This window comes from Panthera pardus, unplaced genomic scaffold (assembly GCF_024362965.1).
Source record: "Panthera pardus isolate Hobbes unplaced genomic scaffold, ASM2436296v1 HiC_scaffold_13, whole genome shotgun sequence".
In the NCBI taxonomy this organism is placed as follows: domain Eukaryota; kingdom Metazoa; phylum Chordata; class Mammalia; order Carnivora; family Felidae; genus Panthera; species Panthera pardus.
The window spans coordinates 109985508-110008197 of record NW_026526688.1 but is presented as its reverse complement, the minus strand read 5'-3'; the positions used below and the strand labels follow the sequence as shown (position 1 = coordinate 110008197).

General features: G+C 37.8%; 1 protein-coding gene across 50 annotated transcripts in view; it reads left to right on the top strand.

The window, feature by feature from the left end:
- ANK2 (ankyrin 2) overlaps positions 1-22690 on the top strand; it is a 669482-nt gene that overhangs the window by 570092 nt on the left and 76700 nt on the right. For all 50 annotated transcript variants that reach the window (XM_053901307.1, XM_053901312.1, XM_053901304.1 and 47 more), the window contains 6 exons: positions 293-490; positions 6046-6144; positions 6850-6948; positions 12307-12405; positions 13344-13442; positions 21835-21907. In XM_053901307.1, the coding sequence (XP_053757282.1) occupies positions 293-490; positions 6046-6144; positions 6850-6948; positions 12307-12405; positions 13344-13442; positions 21835-21907 (667 nt within the window). The remainder of the gene's footprint in view (positions 1-292; positions 491-6045; positions 6145-6849; positions 6949-12306; positions 12406-13343; positions 13443-21834; positions 21908-22690) is intronic.

The window sequence follows — 22690 nt, the reverse complement described above, 5'->3', positions numbered from 1 at the left end:
AGCTTTGGGGTTTTTGTATCTATACCTGTCTTACAGTAGAATGGGTGCCTTTTGATGTTGGTTGTAAAGATACGAGTGGGTGTTGTTGGATGGGAACTTTAATGGGTAAGAATCTAGATCTACTGTAAACTCACTTTTTAACTTTTCTATTGATTAGAGATTCTTATTTCCTATTGAATATATATTCCTACTTGAATATATATGCAAAGATATATATTAAGGCAAATGTTAAACTTACAATGTATATATGTTTTTGTTTTTGTGTTTTTGTTTTTTTGTTTTTTGTTTATAGAATGGCTATACTCCTTTACATATTGCTGCCAAGAAGAATCAAATGCAGATCGCTTCCACACTCCTGAACTATGGAGCAGAGACTAACATTGTAACAAAGCAAGGAGTAACCCCACTCCATCTGGCCTCACAGGAGGGGCACACGGATATGGTCACCTTGCTTCTGGATAAGGGAGCCAATATTCACATGTCAACCAAGGTATTCTGTTTTTGCCTCTTGTTTTAGCCAAGAGTCTCTCAGATGAATGTAAAGAGAAACCAATCAAAGATAACGTGTAACAAAAAATGGGGGATATATTAAAAGGAAATAGAGATCTCTTATAGAATTCAAGGACAGTAACAGTCAAGTCTTCCGATGAACAAGAAACCGCAAGGAAGCAAGAAGCGGACTCTCTGCCTATATGGCTACATTTCTGAATCTTGACTTCTCCCTGTGAGTCAGTTTCATTTACCTGTCTCTGCAGATCTACTGTCTCTGCTTCTCTGTGTTTTGTGAGCAAAATGATGACCCCATAGCTCCGAAGAGGTAACATCACTTCAGTTTAAGAAGTCAATCCAGATTGCCATAGTACCTGCCGGTCATAATCCCAAATTTCAGACAGAGACAGTAAGAGTGAGGGATACAGAGAGAGGTGACAGTTCTCTGGGATCTGGCCCAAACAACTGCTTCTAAGCTGTTGGTCCATGGCCACTACCCAAGCCATTCTGGAGCCTGATTGAGCATCAGAGGCACCTGAGAGGTTGGGGGGGTGGGGACAAGGAACTTGCTAGAAGTTTGTATAGCCAACTTCAGCCTAGCTTGGGTAGTTGTGGTGGTGGTGACCAGGGAATTAGTGTTTTTAATAAAGAACTCAGTCATTTAAGCCTTTCTCCAGAAAATGGCTCCTGAGGACAAGCACATTAACTGTAATAGAGCAACAGTTAGGAAGAAGAGGAAAAGATATTATTCAAATATGAAAATATTTGGACTTTACAAGTACATGTCTGTCTATACATCTCCCTCTTTCTCTCTCTATATATATATCTATAGCTCAACCTACCTACCTGCCTGCATACCTACCTACCTATCTATTTAATGTATAGTAAAACATTATACTTACATATACTCCCCTGAAGCCAGCTGCTGAGAAACTAAAAGTTGAAGCCTATGTTTATAAGTCAGTTCATCATTTATATATTTATTTTTACTTTTTTTAAGTTTATTTATTTATTTGAGAGAGAGAGAACAAATTCCAAGCAGGTTCCATGTTGACACAGCACAGAACCTGATGCAGGGCTCTGAACCCACGAACTGTGAGATCATGACCTGAGCTGAAATCAAGAATCAGACATTTAACTGACTGAGCCACCCAGGTGCCCCAAGTTAGCTCATCATTTAGATCTCTTAATGCTTTATGTAAGACAAGTTATAGGTTTAGTGAAAATTAAGTTTCTTAGGATTTTTCACAAACGCACAAATACGGTGTTTTCTACATCTCACCATTGAGCTAATTAATGCTTTTGGAGACTCAGTTGTAAATTGGTCTTAATAACATTTACCAATAGGTTATGTAGCATTATGTCCTTTAGAAATAACTATGAAAAAGACAGTTGTCTTGAATGCCTCTAGAGTCCTTTTCTGTGTCTTTATCACTCAGAAATGCTCCAGTAAATCCCTTACCCTTATACACTTCTCTGTTCTCTATCTAAAGTCCTCACAGATCCTTTTTTATAGCCAGAAATAATTATAGAGTTAGCTCTCCAAAAGATTTTTATTTATATTTTAACATGAATGAACATGATTAAGCCTTACATTCAATGTATCAGCTGTCATTACAGTCTGGGGCATGGATTTCCTTGTGGTCATCTAAACCATGCCATTCAGGTGGTCATTTACCTACTGGGGATATTCTCACTATGAGACCAATGGTAGAATACTTCATTTAACATCAGTATATGAAGAGGGCAGAGAGTTTTTATTGTCCATTAAAAACAAATATGCATTTGAAAATAAACACAAGAAATCCATAAACAAATCAAGCAAAATTTTGAGTAGAATGAAACTCTAGGCATTTCATGAAACTGATCATGCAATGCTTCTGATACTGCTATTTTTAATTTGTAAAAATGGTGTACTCATATCTGGAATCAGTTAACATGTACTCTCTGATAGTATTCTTCTAAACATATTACTTCCTTTGAGGGAGTTTTATCAGTCAGTCAGTGAATATTTATGAATATTTTTGAGTTGCATACTTCACAGTGAAGAAATATTTTCAATTCTGAACCACAAACTAATTATGTTATCTTCATAACAATGATTTCAATATTAGATTTGAGTGCTGCCCTAAATGAAGGTATGAAGTATTTGTCACTAGAATAAAACTTTAGGGAATACGCTTATATATATATATATGTATATATATATATATATATATATATATATATATATATATATTAATAATAATACAATATATAGAATCTATCTATAAAAATATAACCTTACTCTTTGGTTGGTATTATAATGAGCTAATGCAACTACAGGTAAAAAGCAAAGCCAATAATACATTTTTCCAAAGCTTTTGAAACATGCATATATTCTTTTGCTATTCAAGACCAACTGAAATCAATAATTTCATACTCTCCAAATGATGACTTCTCAATAAGAACTAAAATATAGAAATTATATTACATTTCTTATCCCATCACCATGTGATAATGAAAAAACAGGTGTAGAGTCCACTAGGGCGTCTCGGGAAATAAGTTCCTCTTTTTGAAAAGAAGTCCTTCAACATCTTCTATTTTCTTGATTTATTAGAAAAGTTTTCATAATTTGATTTAGGTATGCAATTTTATCATAAAAAAGTGTAGAGGATTCTCATCTTGGCTGTTAGTTTGCAATCTTATATTGTAGAAAATCTATTCTGCAAATAGTATAGAAAACAGCAGATACATTTGACATGCCATTTAAAATATCTTTGAGATAGTTGATGATCATTTCCCTTCGTAGCCACTTCAATGACATTTTAAAAGACCAATTGTGTCCATAAAGAGAAATATTTTTATGTTTGCTGTTTTCATATGAAGAAACTCAAAATGAGGAAGAATCATCTGTTTTGTCCTTATATTCATGTTGTTCAAAATTTAGGACCGTATAGTATTTGTTTAGAAGGACATTTTGGGGCACCTGGATGGCTCAGCCAGTTAAGCATCTGACTCTTGATTTCTGCTCAGGTCATGGTCTCATGGTTCATGAGTTCAAGCCCCGCATCAGGCTCTGTGCTGACAGTGGGGAGCCTGCTTAGGATTCTCTCTTTCCCTGGCTTTCTCTGCCCCTCCCCAACTCGCCCTTTCTCTCTCTCTCTCTCAAAACAAACAAATAAACTTTTAAAAAAGTCCTCTTTTTTCAAAGTTTATTTATTTATTTTGAGGAAAACTTAAAAAAAAGTCCTTTGTTTTTCAAAGTTTATTTATTTTGAAAGATAGAAAGAGCGAGAGCAGAAGTGGAGGAGAAACAGAGAAAAAGGGAGAGCCAGAGAATCCCAAACAGGCTCCACACTGTCAGGGCAGAGTCCGACATGAGGTTTAAACTCCCCAACTGTAAAATCACAAAATTAAGAGTTGGATGCTTACCCAACTGGGCCACCAGGCACCCCAAGAAGTGAGCACATTTTAATGCAAAAGGTCTATCTTCCATCTCATCCTGATGGTTTATAGAACTCAAAGTTGAGCTCAGCCAAAACTGTAAGGATTTCAAAGCCCCAGGCCTCAAATAAAAAAAAAAAAAACTTCTTTCTAGTTGGAGAATGTTTTTCTCTCTGTACATTTATTTTTTTAATTTTGTTTTTTAAAGGTCAGAGGACTTGTCCATTTCTAGGAGTATTCCCTGGCTAGAGATCATGAATTTTCAAGAACATGGCTTAGCTGTCTCAACCTAACCTGACTGCAAATCCATGGTCAGGGGAGGCTGGTCGATTCTAATTGGATGTGAATTGGGAAAGTGGAGGTGGGGGTGGGAGTTGGGGTGGGCAGGTGGATGGGGGCTGACAACTCAGAACATAAAGAAACTACCTCAGTATACAGCTGCAGGATGTACAGGAAGAGGATGAATATCCCAGGTATTTGAGCAATAGTAGGGGGAGAGAAACATGGAATGAATATACTGCTAACTAGCATACAGGGAAGAAACTTTTGTTCACTGATATATTCAAATACCTATAACACTTCATGGCATATGAAAGGTAGTCAGAAAATACCCATTAAATACACAAATGATTTAGGATTTAAAGGGATTCTTTTTTTTTTTAATTTTTTTTTCAACGTTTTTTATTTATTTTTGGGACAGAGAGAGACAGAGCATGAACGGGGGAGGGGCAGAGAGAGAGGGAGACACAGAATCGGAAACAGGCTCCAGGCTCCGAGCCATCAGCCCAGAGCCTGATGCGGGGCTCGAACTCACGGACCGCGAGATAGTGACCTGGCCAAAGTCAGACGCTTAACCGACTGCGCCACCCAGGCGCCCCTTAAAGGGATTCTTTTAATGTCAGTTTTGTTTGTTAGAAACTACTTGCACATGTAGTGAGGCTGCCAGATTGTGGCATTGACTTAATAAACCAGTTTTTCCCTCTTCTTTCATCTTGTATTAATTCATAACTGTACTTTAATTGCATATACAAATAATCAAAATATTTACTTGATGTGTATATGCCAAACATTTTACATAAAGCTAGCCGATTTATGGTGCTGTATATAAATGATGGGGTCACGGGGCGTCTGGGTGGCTCAGTCGGTTGAGCCTCCGACTTCGGCTCAGGTCATGATCTCACAGTCTGTGGGTTCGAGTCCCGCTTCAGGCTCTGTGCTGACAGCTCGGAGCCTGGAGCCTGCTTCCGATTCTGGGTCTCCCTCTCTCTCTGCCCTCCCCCTCTCATGCTCTGTCTCTCTCTGTCTCAGAAATAAATAAACACAAAAAATATTTAAAAAAAAATAAATGATGGGGTCACTTTTTATTTAGTATTTAGAGGAAACTCCAAGATTGTATACTATCCTTGGGTACTGGAGAAAACTGTTCTCAACTCATTTCCTGTAACCTTGTACACTTTTTACATTGAGATGATATTTTATTGATGAAAATACAGATTATTGCTACAGTTATAAAGTAGAAGTTGGTTGATTGATTATTTAAGGGAATAACTAATTTCAGCAGGTGGAACAGATGGATTTGAAATGAATGTTGTGGCGCCTGGGTGGCTCAGTCGGTTACGTGTCCGACTTCAGCTCAGGTTATGATCTCACGGTCCATGAGTTCCAGCCCCGTGTCGGGCTCTGTGCTGACAGCTCAGAGCCTGGAGCCTGTTTCAGATTCTGTGTCTCCCTCTCTCTCTGACCCTCCCCCATTCGTGCTGTGGCCCTGTCTCAAAAATAGATAAACGTTAAAAAAAAAAATGAATGTTGTTTGGAAGCTTATTAGCTTAGTTATTTTAAGCACATTATAATATAACATAAATACATCATATATAATATAAATATTTAAGTACATTATAAGTACCCAAATGTAGAAAATGTAATTTGTTATTGAAAGTGTTGATTAACTTAGAGAATAGGTCATAAATGGAAAGACATATTAACTTTGAGGGTTTGTCTTAGATATCAAAAGTTGCAGGTTCTGGGAGACCCTGTGAATTTTCTGGGATTTTTTTAATAGCTATGACATTATAGATGATGAAATATATTTTCTTTTCCAAATATACCCATTTGCTTCCCTTCTCTCTTTAGAGTGGACTCACATCTTTACACCTTGCAGCCCAGGAAGATAAAGTGAATGTTGCTGACATTCTTACTAAGCATGGGGCTGACCAGGATGCTCACACAAAGGTAAAGCAAATCACCTTGAATACTGTGACAGGTTCTGAACTGGATGACTCCCAGTAGCCCCCATTTAGGTCACCCAAGTCTAAGCCCCTCTCCTCAAAAGTCCATTCTGAATTAATTATGACTCTGTTTTGCTCACAAATCTATAACGGTTCTCCAGTTTTGCTGGAATCGAGTCTAAATGGAGATGGTGATATCAGGACCCTTTAAAACAGTGCTGGCTTAAGTCCACCCTCTCTCCCTTATTGCTTCTGCCAGTCAAGGTGACTTTGCTGTTTTCTTCCTGTGCTTACTTGCCTCCAAGCCCTTGGTCTTAAACTGCCTTTTCCTTCTCTATGCCATGAAACTTTTCAAGCCCACCTAAGCTACATTTTTCATGTATCTCTTCCACATCCGGCTATCAGACTCCATCTCTCATCTCTGTTTTCAGATTCAGTTATTTGTGTCTCTCTTGGGCCTTTGTCAGATGAAGTCACACACGTGTCTAATTCCTTTTGCTGAAGTTCCATGTGCTCCGGGATCTGCTTCAGTCCATATTTGTATCCACAGAAAGTGTCAATAATCTGCTAAGTAATACTTACACAGTGGAATAGAATTTCTACCCATCATACCATAGTTGAAATTCTACCTAATCCCTCTCTCCTTGAGTATTAACCATTAAGAGTACTTATTTATTTGTCTGTCTGTTTATTTATTTATTTATTTTAGCTTGGTTACACTCCTTTAATTGTGGCCTGTCACTATGGAAATGTGAAAATGGTCAACTTTCTTCTGAAGCAGGGTGCGAATGTCAACGCAAAAACCAAGGTAAAATATGTGTACTCATTTTTATTTTCTGTAAGCAGAAAGCTTCTGCCTTGTGGACACTTCACTAGCTCACCATAGCTACAAATGTACTTTTTTTCTTTGTAGTTCTTTCTGAAGTGATTTTGAATAAGCAATATAGTTTTGTACAATTGTTTGAGACTTTTCATTCTCATAACCTTTGACAGCCAGGTAGGTTAGCTTCAGAACTACTTTTATTGTAGAGTTAAAGTAGCTCATATCTAGTTAACAATTTACTACAGAATACAATAAAAGCCTGTTAGAACACTTTGATATTCTGGCTGATTCTTCATGTTGTTTCAAGGCCTTGGCCTGTCTTCCTGTCACCCCCTCTTTCCACATGAAGAAATGTAGACATGCAGCCTAGACCCTGAGCCTTTCTTTTTTTTTTTTAATTTTTAAACTAATATTTATTAAATGCAAGCTGTGAGTCACATATACATTATATATGACTTTATTTATATTAAATCATTTAATCCCTAAATAACCTCATAGTCAGATGCTAGTCCTATCTCCATTTTACACTGTGAATTTAAATAACTTATCGAAGGTCACAGAGTATATATTGGAAGAATTGGAATTCATACTCAGACAGTCTGCCTCAGGGCCAAAGCTCTCAAAGCTATGGCATAATGATCTAACTTCTACATCGCTATAGGTCATTAATGTCAACTCACTGTACCTAAAATCTTATCAGTCATCATTCAGTCTCCTACCTGACATTTATTCCATGCTATGAAATCCTTCTCTTGACTTCTCTCACCTAGTCATCCTTTTCCTTGTTTTCGAGTCTCTATATTGTGACCTGAACTAAGTTGCCAGACGACCACTTCATAACTTCCCTACAACTAAACTAGCTTATCAGTGCTTCACTTTCTCACAACAGTATTTTCCTATACTACGCCCTGTGAATAGCAATAGTGCTTCCCATTTAAATGTGTGTGTACAACATTTTTATTAGCAGTACATACCTCTAAATCTCTGTGTTTTTATTGGTGATGCATGATAAAAGGTTGGGTATGTTCTAACCACCTCTTCTTCACCCTTGAGGGAAGGATCTCGCCCTCTAAATACAGAGGACATAGCTGAACACAGGACACTCAATATCATGTAAACCTTAAATCCATTGTATTTCACTTAAAAAATGTTTATTACCCTGTGATACCTTTCGCTTGTTTCTCCCAACTCCCCACCCCCTGCCTCTAGCAATCATTAATTTGTTCTCTGTATCTATGAGTTTGGATTTTGTTTTGTTTAGATTCCACACAGAAGTGAAGTCATATGGTGTTTTCTTTCTCTAACTTATTTCACTTAGAATGTTGCCCTCCAGGTCCACCCATGTTGTCGCACATGACAAGATTTCATTCATTTTTATGGCTGAATGATTTACATTGTGTGTGTGTGTGTGTGTGCAATTGTATTTATTTGTTCATTCATCCATTGATGGGCACTTAGTTTGCTGCATATCTTAGCTATTATAAATAATGTTGCAATGAACACGGGGGTGCAGATATCTTTTTGAGTTCATGTTATAGTTTTCTTATGAATACCCAGAAGTGGAATTTCTGAACCATATGGTAGTCCTATTTTTAATTTTTTGAGGAACCTCCATACTGTTTTCCATAGTGGTTGCATCAGTTTACATCCCCACCAATCCCACCAACTCTGTCACATTTGGACTATCACGTGGTAATGCTTAGTAAGGCAATGGTGTGTAAGGCCTGGGTTGCAAGTTCTCAGGGATAATGCAGAGCTGACCTGAGCCCAGATGTTTTTTCTAGTGGCAACTGAAAGGTCCTACTCAGCAAAACAAGGTTGGAGCATGACACCATACTTCCAGGCACTCAAATTTTTCAAGGGAAAGAGAAGTGAATAATATAGCTACTGCTACGATGCATAATGTAACTTGCAGCTCCAGGTTCTTTGGTCCAAAGAAATATGTAATTACATGTTTGTTCATTTAAGTTTATATATCAGAAATTCCTTATCGCAGCTATGTGAGTGGGCTTGACTAAATTAGTGTGAGCGCATTCAAGAGTTCAAAGTCATCGTTCAAAGATGCTAATAATTAGAAACGTAAATTTTGGAAGTTAGTCTTATATCCTCTTAGAAGCAGAAGCACAATCATGTCTGTACATAAGCATATTTACAAATGAAAAATAGTTGTTTTTAAAATCATAACTACTACTATTGATATTTAAGATTCAAAACTTCTCATGTGACTCTGGGAGGAACAGCTGCTGCCTAGATTCTGAGCAGTTCTGGACTTTTCATGAAATTGTACTTGGAGATCATGTAAAAGGTCGAAGATGAATGCTTGGGTATTAGCACCCAATCCCATTTCTGCTGAGTCAGATCACACTTAAGCGTATAGGAAAGACATTTTTTTTTTTTTTAATGTTTATTCATTTTTGAGAGAGAGAGAGCATGAGTGCAGGAGGAGCAGGGAGAGACGGGGACAGAGGCTCCAAAGTCGGCTCTGCACAAACAGCAGCAAGCCCGATGCTCAAACTAAAGATGAGCTGAAGTCAGACACTCAACCGACTGAGCCACCCAGGCGCCCCCAGGACAGACATTCTTATTGGAATCCAGGTCTTCTGAGAGGAATAATGGTAGCTCTGCAATGAGACCTTGGTGGAACTTGAAAACAGTTACTGTAGACTTTTGTTAAGTGTGTCAATGTTGAAATAAGATTTACAAGCCAGACATATTGTCTAGATAACGTCATTTACCCACTTGGGGTTTGATATACAATCACATAGACATTTGGTTGAGAGAAAAATCTCATTTAAAATTTTCAAGTTTTTAAAAATTGAACTGTGTAGATTTGACTTGCTTCTGGAAGAAAATATTTCTTTTAATATGTCTTCAGAGGAGTGGACAGATACATAAATCAAAAGATGTTCTTTTAATAAACACTTCAGAATTTTTTTCACATCAAATGGCATTTTTGGAAAAGGATTTATGTTTTCTGCCTCACATCTCATGTAACTATGGTTACTAAAAATTTGTTTTGTTGCTGTGAAAATGTAAACATATGTACTGCCTTTCCCCTCAAACATTCATGATTTGGTATAAGAACTTAGAAAAGTGAACTTGTTTTATGGGACTATTAGTTGCTTAAAATTAAAATGAAACGCTATAACATCAGCTTGAGGTAACCCAGATTTGGTTAATTATATGATCAATTTGCGAAAAGGGTTTAGAACTTCAGCATGTAAAAGAAAATTTTCTTTGTGAAATATTATGCAAAGATCATAGAATTCTTCAATGAGAAAGAAAAAAAATACCAAAATAATGTTTCTTAGCATATATAACTTTAGATAAATCAAAGTTACACAGACAACACATCTGATCCTTCACCAGACTTGAAATCTTGGCCATTCCCATTTTGCAAATGAGAAAATGAAGGGTTAGAGGGGTTTTGGGATATGCTAAAAGTTGGTAGAACTGGGTCAAGAGCTCCTAGCAGAATGGGCCTAAGACCATGGGTAAGCTGCAACCAAATGTTCATGTAAAAGTTTTTGAGTTCCTCCAGACTTCCCTAGCAAATATACTCATGCACCAGAAGCTTCAGGTAAAGGTTAAATTAAGTCAGGCCCGGGAGACATTTTCCTGGCTATGATGTCCATTGACAACTTGAAAAATGTGAGCTCTTGGGGGCAAGAATGTTACTCTGACATTATTAATTTATGGAAGCACAGTGTATCTTATTTAGCACATAACATGTGGTTAGTAAATGCTTGTTGAACTTGGTTGATACTGAAGAGGTGAACTAAATTTGGTTGGTGGAACATTTGTAAACACAATGGAAAGGAAGAATTTTTGGGAAAAAAAAATATCACTACTTTATGCTTCTCAGATGTCCATGAATTACTTTATTTGAGAGCAGAGTCCCTGTAATCGGTTTATATTTCCAGGTTGCCTGGGGTGATTCCATTGCAGGGATGAATAGCAAACATGGCAGGGCTGATGATGTTCTAGACTGAAAGGCTCTCAGACTGATAGACTCACACACATGTGGGGACATCCCCATGGACAAAAGGGCCACAGCAAAAGCATAGAAGGAATCATGTGGCACCTTGTGCATACAGACACTTCATGTAGATAGGAGTAGTATTGGTCACGAGGCAGCAGTGACACTAGATAAAGGGATATATATTCCTACAAGTTCATGGTATGAATCGACTACTCAGAACCCAGACAATGGGGTCTCAAATATATAGATGAAATTTTATCAGGATGAGGCAGGGAGATAATAAAAAAGTAGTCTGATAGCCATTGGCCACTGTGATCTATACAGGTTCTGAACCTAGAATGATCACAAAGAAATGATTTAACTGTTGTTTTCCATTTAATCACCTCTGACACAGGAAGAAAAATATTCATTTATTCAATCATCTATTCATTCAGTCACTCATTATTTATGGGACACCAACTATGTACCAAGCACCTTCACTTTTAGGATGATAACAAAGATTAAAAGACAAATATAAGGTCTGGTATCCGGCACAAAGTGAATGTTCAATGAATAATAGATAGTAATGCTTTGTTGTGCCTCCAAGGATTCTGGCGCCCTTTGTTTAATTAACATGAATATGCAACCAACCTGTGTCTTACCTGCCACCCGCTGGAGTCCTGAGCAAGACTGACTTCCCACTAACCTCACCAGCAGCTCCTCACAAATCACGGATTACAGAGCTTTCAGCTATGAGGAAGTTCAGACTAGGATGTTAAAAAGAACCTAATTCTTAAAGTCATTTTTTGTTGAAAGTGGGCCACTCAGCTTTCAACGAAATGTTCCATTCTCTAAGTGTGCTCTTCTTGGGTCAAAGCTGCTCTCTGAAAGGAAGATTTCGATTTACTTTCGTTGGTTTAGAACCCCTAACGCTGGCCCAAAGATTATTAGAAAAGTCCTAACAAACAAGCAGTGGCTTGTGAAAATATCCTGTGCATCTTTCCGTTAAAAAGATTTTGAGATTTTACTCTTTCTTTTTCCCCCGGGAAGAAATCATTGTGATAATGCCCTTCTGTCATTAGAAATCTCTCAGCATACCCATTTTTAATGCTAATTAGTTAACATATAATAATAGCTATAATTTGGAGTTTGTTAGTCTATTTCATCAGCTAGTCTTTTCTCTTCGTTTAGCAGACCATAAGGTGAGAGGGAGTATTTGCCGGTGAGAAATGGGGTGGTGGTGATACTGCGCTCCAAATAAAAGGCATCCTTGATGGATTTGCTGTAAATAAGACTAAGAGACTCAAAATGAAGGCTAACCTAGTTTTCCTTCTCCCGCTGCAAATCTATGGTCGGGCCATCGTCGCCACCGTCACCCACAGAACGGCTACACGCCTTTGCACCAGGCCGCCCAGCAGGGCCACACGCACATCATCAACGTCCTGCTGCAGCACGGGGCCAAGCCCAACGCCACGACCGCGGTAAGGCAGGCGCCGGCTGCCCCTCACCACGCTGCTGCTTCCTCCTCCTCTGCCGCCCTGGCGGCCCCTTGTCTGAGCTGAGTTCAGACACATCCCCCTTCGATAAACCCCCGCACTCTGGAAAGCCCGGGATTTCTGGAAAGCCTTTCCAGAAATCAGCGTGACTTCTCCGGTAGTGCTTCCCGGGGAGGGAGAGCCGTGGGCCCGACTCGGGCCGTCTCTCTCTCTCTCGGGGGAGTGGGGCCCTGCGTCTAGGCTGCTGGAACGTGCTCTGCTTACAGCTGGCGCTCAGATGTGAGCGCGAGTCCGCCCCTCCCGCCCGGCCTTCTTAAGGGAGCACAGTTTGCGAGGCTGCTGGCTTAGACAAAGCTCTTCGGGATGTGGAGCCATTGAAATGTAAACTAAGCGGTGCAATTAAACAAACCGGGATCCCCAGTGGCCTGGGCTGGAGCCTGAGTTGCTGGCTCGCGCTATTTTGCTGCACCGTGAGCTGTGTGCACAGCTGTAGCTAAATATGTTACTGAGTTCCCTGTGGTAACATCTTACCTGCAGCAGATGGCCTGACCTCTGATGAGGAGTAAGAATATTTGATACTTGCTAATAATTTTTGGAGGCATCCTTCTCCGATCAAGAGGTACTTTCCTAAACACAGTGCATTATCTGTTGGGATGTTTGACAACCTTAGGGTTAAAGCGTCAAGTGCTTCTTATTAGAAGAGCAGGCAGATGCAGCTTGTTGTGTTACCATGGTGACCTGGGCTATAGTCTAAAGAAGTTACAAAGAGATTCAGCTGTAATGGTAAAAACTAGTGATTTTCCTAAGCTGTGCCTTGTTTTGGAAGGAAATGCTGGCTCATGCGGAGCAGCCGGTGAGCTCATTGGCTCAGGGCGCAGTCCTCCCTCTCAGTTCTCACTCTTTCTCTCTTTCACTGTCTCCAGAATGGCAACACTGCCTTGGCGATTGCTAAGCGTCTGGGCTACATCTCCGTGGTCGACACCCTGAAGGTTGTAACGGAGGAGGTCACCACCACCACCACGGTGAGTAAAAGGAACTGATGGGCTTTGGCTCCATTGTGTTGGTTTTCAAGCCACACACTTTTCACGTATAAAACGCGTTGAGCTTTTGGTTTTTGAACTTCTTTTGGTGACTATATTGCAGAACATAGAAGTATGCAGATGTAATAAATACATTTACACAATGGATACAGGGGTTTTAGCTTCCTCTAGTTAACATCAACCCATATAAAATGTAAACATAATTTTATTATATTTAGTTCCCCCCCTCCCCCCCCCCCCCCCCCACTGCCCCGGACTGACTTCTTTGTCGTTTCGCTGCTCTGCCCTTTCACTGTAGTTGGGTGTGACACCTACTGCGGGCACAGTTGTAGGACACTCCACAGCAAACTTCTGATCTTAGCCATGAGGTCACTCCAGCCTCTGGAAAGACCCTCAACCTCCAGATGCTGGGCTCATGACTGGATCAAATGCATTCCCGTGAGAACAGTTCATCCTCACTTTCTTATTTCTGATTATTCCTTTGCTGAAAAAGAAAATTGATTGTACTTAGTAGGTAAACTATATCTGTATCATGACAGAGTATATATATATATATGCTTAATTTTTTTGTATTGCTTTGAATATGACTGCTGATTCTTTAGGAGAAGCGGTGATAATCACTGCCCTTTGCCAGAGAAGCTCTAGGAGAGTGAAGGCTATGGTAATAGTGAGTTGTAAGGCTCTCTTACTGTTCAGTTGGAGCAAAGCTTAAAGGAGGCCTCGGAAGAGGGAGACTCACAGCCGAAAGTGGAAGTGCTATTCTCTTTGAACTTACTTCTTAACCTTTTTTTCTTAAGCATGAACTCTAAGAACAACAGCTCTTTAATTTCTCTTTTTAAAATAGAAAAATAGAGCGACAGTAGAACATTAGATGTTCTTTAGAGACAATAAGATCATAAATCAACACAAAAAAAGTCTGGATGGGGTTCTAGTAAATGTCTTAAGCGAGCAATGATGCATATAGTTTTAGAACACTTGTTTATTTTGATAGATATGTGGAAAAAGAAAGGAATTTTATTCTTCAGACTGACACCAAGCCCCTGTCAACATTGAGGTAGATGGAATACAGTTGGTTTGATGTGAAATTTTAAATAGAGTGGAGTATGATTTATTAATGAACTGCAAGACACAGCCTGAATTTAGATGGGAGAGAATAGTACTGCTTGTTTTCTCAAGCAGAATCTTAAAACCTTCAGCTAGTGCACCACAATGTTTTGTTTAAAGATTTAAGGTATAGCTTCAATAAATTATATAGGAGAAAAAACAAGTCTTGCCACTGCCTATCACTGTACTTCTCAATTATGTGTGGTTGAATCTTAATGGCTTTTTCTTACTAGATGATTACTAGAAGAGGAAAATCTTCATATTAGGAACCTATAATATGTGTCTTTATTTGGAAACTTTGAAACAATGTATAAATCACAGATAAGTAAAATCTTGCTTTAGTGGCAAGATTTAGTGGCCAAGCACATCAATTCTTAGAAGTCATGTTTTCTGTCAACTTTATTAGCTTTTCCATGCTCTGGTTATCACGTACATACATTTTTATCAAGTGACCACTAGATGGCAAGCTTGCTTTTTTTTTTTTTTTTTTCCTATTTGATCTGCTTTTCCATTCATTTCTTTAAGTAGCTCATTTTTTCAATATTTATTAGATAAAAAATATGCCCTGGGGTCTGTGCTGAGTACTGAAGAGTCGTTAGTGGTGAAAACATTACCACCACCAACCCCCTCCCCTCCCCAACCAGCAGCTTAAAGTTTAATGGGAGTGGAGAATGAGGCATGTTTTGTAAGAGTATAAATTCTTCCTTAACATCAACAGAACTGTGGGACTTACGTGTCTGGTTTCAAAGGGATTCTAGGCTCATAAATATTACTTAGAGTGAATGATTTTAACTGTATAGTTCTATATTTGAAAACAGGAGCAATTAGCTTGCTAAATGCTATCACTAAACAAGTTCAGATACCTTTCAGAAATTAGACATGTGGTCATATCTCTACCACATGTAGAGATACGCTCTAGTGGAATACGAAAACTACTCTTAGAGCTGTGGGCTTTTTATTTTTTCTGGTAACTATGATTCTTTACACTGCCTAGCTGAGCATTTCCTCAATCACAACCACTATACTTAGAAATCAAGTTTCTAGGTAAAAAGCCAACAAACAAATGTAAAACATAATAGCATGTTTGTTTTTAGTTGGGATGAGAAGTCATTGCCTACAGTAACTAAACAAGTACCCCCTTTATCTAAATAGCTAATTTTATTGGTAACATGTTTTGATGCTGCCCTATTTTTGCTCTCTGCCTCTCGGTATTGAATTCTTCTCTTAGAATTGTGAGTTTTATTGTTTCGTGAAATGGAATTTGGGATTAAGGATTGAAAATACGAACTTACTCCTGTTTATTATGTGGGCCTTCTTACTTTGCACTTCCTCTCTTTAGGAAGAGATTTTCATTCATACTTTTTTCACATATTGTTATGTGAAGCATGTTATCACATGTTAACATAATTTTAATGATATTAAAAATTAATATTTAGCGATTACAGATATGGCAGGCATTGAGGGTAGATCTAGGATTCAAATTTAGGTTGTGAGATTCTGAAGACCATGTTCTTAATCACTCTGATGTAACTGATCTTGACTTTACTAAAAGTAGCTTAACATGAATTTTGTGAAAGACGTATTTTAATCTAGGGGTGCCTGGGTGGCTCAGTCAGTGAAGCATCTGACTTCAGTTCAGGTCATGATCTCACGGTTTGTGAGTTCAAGCCTCATGTCGGGCTCTGTGCTGACAGCTCGGAGCCTGGAGCCTGCTTTCGGATATTGTGTCTCCCTCTCTGTCTGACCTTCCCCCGCTCATGCTCTGTCTCTCACTCCTTCAAAAATAAACAAACATTAAAATTTTCTTTTAAAAGAAGTGTTTTCACCTTATTTTCTATTAAAAACAACCCACTTCAATAGTGTTCTTTGTTGATTTTCCTGGAGGTATCATATTCAATATTATTTTCTAAAGTCTGCAGATTCACTAAGGACAATTTGGAACTACTCACTGGTGAATAGGCAAATAGCAGAGACCATTTAATAATTATGTAAAATTAATAAAATTAAATTTAATGTTACCACCATTTAAGTGTAATAGTTGAATTACAGCTACACAACAAATGTACAAATTTCACATAAGTAGATTCATACGATGTGCCATTTGAGCAGCCATGTGAGTTCTCTTCCATGAAAGAAAGTTTCCCATGCTAATCCTCCTTCCAGAGTTCTTTCCCCCAAAGTATGAATAAAGTCATTGTGTAGAGAGAAGAGTAAGGCGGCAGTCTGTAAGGGAGAAGCCACTGCTTCAGAAATTTCTGAGACATTCTGGAGTTGTGGTTTGTTTCCTTAACCTTTGCTTTTCTAACTTTACTTTGTAAGACCCAGTGGGGGATGTGAGGCAGTTTAGCATTCTCCCAGGATTACAATCATTGTGTGTTTGCCAGAATGGACATCCAAGTGTGGGGGACACATTTCTGGCATCAGAAGCCGACAAGCTCAATTACCTAAAGCAGTTTGGAAGACTGAGCTATGACTCATCCCTCTACTTATTGATCAGCTGTCATTGATTATTTGTGTTATTTACATAATTTCAGAAATGATCGTGTTTTAAGTTGCATATAATCACTGTTGTGTAGACTAAAAATTACTGATTCAGCTACTAAAATAACAATGACATCATAAATTACTGAATAAGCTACTAAAATAAAAATGACATTATATTTACATTAGCATTTAAACATTGGGGAAATTTTTGACAAGAAATTAAGGAAATGTAAATATGCAGTGTCCTAAATCTTATCTAATGCTGTAAGTCATTTCAAACAGGAATCATAATAACAGCAATGCAATAAATCCATTTGAAGTTACCTGACACCTTTTGAGGTGGAGTCAAGATCTTTTTTTGAATACAGGTCCATTGACTAAAAGAAGGCTAAATGATCATTCTTGCGCAAAAAAAACATCATTATGACATACTATGTTTTATTTGTGTATATATCCTATATCTATATCTTGATAGTATGTCTTGATGTATCTTAATAGATAGTATCTATATCTTGATAACTATATCTTGATCTAAATACTATCAAGTATATTATCTTAAGGCAACGTATATTATCTTAAAGCTTAAACATTATCACGTATATTATCTTAAAGCAATGTATACTTAAAGCAAAGTATATTATCATAAAGCAACACTATGCTGAGTGCAGAACCTTTTTAAACTTTTGACATACTTTTTTTTTTCTTTCTAATCTTCTGTAGACTTGTTTCAGCCAGACCTGAGTAGCACTTATTTTTGGTGACTCACCTATGTTGAGATTTCCAAACCATTTTCATTAGTTTTTATAGAAAAATATTATTTACATACTATTTAAATTATTACAGGCATTCTGTTAACATGTACAATTGGTATAAATAGGTTTGGGAACAAAACCAAATTTAGCCCGTAGCTCCACTGATGGGAGCCGTTGTGTGTGGGCATTAGCAGGTGGCATACTAGCCAAGACCACTCATCGTGCTGTGGTGACTTGGTGAGTGTGTGATACAAAGGAAATGGTTGACAAGGGATGTGGGCGAAGTAGAGGTCAGTGAAACACACTTTCTTTTGCTTAAAAGAAACCAGATATTATCTATTATTCACAAAACAGCACGTTAAGGACGCCTGTTTTATTTTTTACATCTTTCCCACATCATAGTGCATATTAAAAACTCATTGTTAAGCCTTCCATCTATCATATCCTGTTTATATTGCCATATTATCTCATTTAATTACATAGGATTAAATTTGTGCCTTGTGCACCATTTTAACTTTGGAGTGGTTTCTAATCTTGATTACAGAATCTTAGATTCTATAGCAGGAGGAGAAGCCCGTGATCATTTAATTATATCCTTGTTTTCTATGTACTATTCAGATGCATTTGTATGAAACCATATATTTATGTTTTGATAATCAAGTTTTCAAAGGACACTTCTTTTTAAAGGGAAATATGTATTCATTTCTTATAATATTACTCATAAGTAGGAGGGCTTATTTGTGCATTTGACATGTATTTATTGATGGCCTTCTAAAGGTCAAGCACTACATCACGAACAAATGCATACTATATTGACTACATTGCATGTGGAGGGCATTTTTACTATATTTACGGAAAAATATCTTTGACCAATGTGATCACTGTGTGTTAATTTTTGATTGCCACCTATATTTGCTGATAATAACTTTGATAGTATTCAATGACCAAACTAAAGCAAAGCTATTTCCACTCTTATAAATTCAAAGAAAATACAGTCCTATTATCAGTGTCTGAAGATACAAACTAAGAATATCAGGCAAGTTAACTTCATCATTTAAAAAATATTTCTGTCACTTATTTTCAAATACAGAAGCATCCTCTTGTGGAACATGACCTCTGAAGGGCAAATACTCTAGAACATTTCTGCAAAATAAACTTTCTGGTGTAGTCTAGTATAGTAGATATCCCTTCACATTTTTAAATCATTTACACTGAGAATCTTATTTAAAAATTAATAGAATATCATAGTTTAATAGGATGTCACTGTCTCTTTCCTCTATTTTAAATGCAAATCACTTTTTGCAGTTTATACCCTTCTCCAAATGGGTTCCATTTTGAGCTCACAATAGACCCATCTGAACAGCTTTTTAAACATACTCATAGTTGGGGCACTTGGATGGTTTAGTCAGTTGAGCTCTGACTCTTGAGTTAAACTCACGATCTCACAGTTTGTGAGATAGAGCCCCTCTGTCAGGCTCTGTACCATGATTACAAAGCCTGCTTGGGATCCTCTCTCGCTCTTGTGTCTCTCTCTCTCTCTCTCTTGTCTCTCTCTCTCTCTCTCTCTCTCTCTCTCTCTCTCTCTCTCTCTCTCTCTCTCTCTCTCTCTCTCTTTCTCTCTCTCTCTCTTTCTCTTTCTCTTTCTCTCTTTCTCTCTCTCTCTTCCCCAACCCTGCTCAATTGCATGCTCTCTCTGTCTCTCTCAATTTCCCTCAAAATAAATAAACTTAAAAAATAATAAAAATAAAAATACTCATAGCTGGGCCCTCAGGGGTTCTTATTTAATTGTTCTGTAATGGGATCCAAGTGACAGTGCTTTAAAATTTTCTCTGATTTTAATTAGCAGCTACAGTTGAAAACCTTTGATATAAAACATAGGTTTTAGTCTATTCATGTTAAATTTATAAACTAATATAGAAATAAGTAGATGATAGTCCTCTTAAGTTTGTTCATTTAACAAATATTTATTGACCACCTGTTATCCAGAATTTTGAATGGGTGCTTTTGTTTTTCCTAAAGTTTAGTTTGTTTTTGGTGAATAAGACATTATGGAATTCTTTAAACGCCATCTGCAACATGCAGGAAAGCTGAATTTAGTAGTTTAATCTTCAACTGTGGCTTCATTGGGATGACATGAGACTTCTCAGTTTCTTCCCATTCTTTAACTGTTTTGTCACCCAAAAGAAAGTCTATTCAGTGGTTATGTGGATTTAAAACATATTTTGCATAATTGTGTATCATTGGTTTATTCAGTGTATATTTGAGAAGCACTTAACTATGGTTCAGGTTCTGTGGAAACAATCATATCGTTAATGACCCACGCTCTTCTGTGGGAGCAGATAAAGGCACATACAGCTGTGTATGATGTAGTTGTAACAGTACATAACAGCGGATAGTCACAGTTAAAAAAAAAAAAATTCATCAGGGCGGATTGGGGAATGTTTCTCCATGGAAGTTACTTCTAATATGAGCCCAAGAAAAGAGGGAGAAGAATGTTTCTGGTAGAGGAAAGAATACATGGAAAAACTTAGAGGTATAAGAGAACGTTACCTGTGAACATGACTGTAACATGGAGTGAGAGATGAGGCCTCCCTGCCTCTCCTTTCTACAATACCTGGCTCTTCTGAGCCACTTTGTCTTGCTTTTTCTCGGAGGAGATACAGGACCACTGAAAGGGCAGGTAGTATCGCACTGTGAGTTCATCAGTCCCTCTAGACACACAGATATACATGTATATGTGAATATATTTTCAAATTAGTTGACTTACCCTGTAAACATATTTGAAGTTCGCTACTGCTTTGGGAAAGAAAAGAACTGGTGATAGGGTCATTGGAGCCATTAAAACAAGTCTGTTCTTTATGTAGCAAAGTTTAACATCCCGAGACAAGCTGTTTATTATTGTATTTTAGTGGCTTTAATTAAAAATTTGACTTAGAGTTCCTGTTAAAATGCCAGTCGATGCACTTAATACATTTTCAGTGCAGACACTAGAGATATGAGCTTGAGACTTGACTGTCTTTAGGTGATATTTCAAGTAGTGAGATTGAATTTTTGTCTTTTTTTTTTTAACTATGTAATATCCTTGATGTCTGAAACAGTGCCTGGTATGCAGTAGGCATTCTAAATGTTTCTTGAGTGCCTTGAATGACTAAAAACTTCAGAGCCTCTTCAGTTTTACGATGAATTTAATATTGAATTACAGTTATAATAATGATGTTATGCCTGCAGGTATTTGAGTGCTAACATGTTCCAAGCACTGTTCTTAGAACTCTTATTTACATTATTTCACTTAATCTTCATAACAGTTTTGCGAACTAGTATTATTATCCCTGTTTTACACATGAGAAAATTGAGGCACAGAGATATCAGGGAAATTGTGCCTCATAGCTAATAAATGATGAAGTTAGAATTTGAACCCAGGTAGCCAGTCTTCAGAACCTGGTCTCTTAACCTTCCATTGCCTATCAGGAATGGCAGGCAGTGGCCCTGACAGCTCTGGAGTGCTTTGGTGGAAGGCATACAAGCGACAAACCAGAACCGTAGACCCATGGATCCTCTGGTCCCAGAAGACATGCGTCACATTTTCTGCCCAGTTTGTCTTTCACCTTGTTTGCAACTTCTTTTCCGATGGCTTTGTTTTTAACAAATTACATATGTTCATTGCTTCTTTTTAAAGCTTTTCTGGAGACATCACTCAGTTTGTTTTAGGGAAGCCCTGAAAACGTTAATCTGCTTTCTCAATATGACTAATTATTAATGCCATTGCTAAAGAATTTATTTTCAAAAAGGTACTCAAAATAATGAACTTCCTCTTGTACAACTTCACTGGAGTCAATGATCGTATACCTTCAGAAAGAACAAAGGAATTTTCATGAAAGAGAATAAGAAAAGAAGCTTCCAAACATGCATGTGGGAAGATGAAATGCCCAGGGACGGATGGCTTGCTGAGGCTGTCCATGTGACCTCCTCTGTGATTCTTTTGCTCTTGTGTTGGAATTTAACTTGCATATTAATGATTTTTTTTTCCTTTGCAGACTATTACGGAAAAACACAAGCTAAATGTTCCTGAGACGATGACTGAGGTTCTTGATGTTTCTGATGAAGAGGGTAAGAATTTTATTCAGTTTCTGTGACATCTGTCACTCTCTTACACAAAGACAAGCAAGCCATCCTTTTTCTCAGGGACTAAGCTGGTGCAGTGAGTATGAGTGACAGCATCTTAACATTTAAAATCACTTTTTCACCCTTGTTTCAGAACATACACTTTTGCCATTTGGGGCAGAGAGGATAGCAATTAGTCTGTTTTTTCAATGGGTATTATCTTTAATGTGTTACTAAATGACAGGACTGAAAAAGTGGAAAGGCACTGGAAATTGGCCAACTGTGGAAAAAAAATCTGCCTGATAATACAATTATTATTAATGTATGTTTTAATTATGTTAAAATACACTTTCAAAGTTACTCTTAAAGCCCTTAAAAGTATACTTTCTCAATGGTATCTCGAGCAATCTCTGTTTCTGATTGGTTCCAATGAACAGAATATATTTTAAGTCCAGAGGAAAGGAGGCTTAGATAAGGTTAAAATTAGTAAGGCATACTAATTCAACATAACAATTTGATTAAGTCATCGCATATGTCCTGTATAGTCTTAGAGTTGATAAAAAGTGTCTAAGGTGGTGGATTTCAAAGTGTGAGAGGCTAGGGCTCTAAAAGGAGCACCAGGGTCTGCCTGGCAGGAGGATGGGGTATTGGAATGTAATACCAGTGGGGTAGGGAGTGTGTTGCTCCCTACCTCCACTTCAGTTAGAGCAGCTGACTTTCCTTGAACAAAAATATCGCTGCCAAAAAATCATGCATGCAGCTAATGAGGTACGTAATGAAGCATGCAAC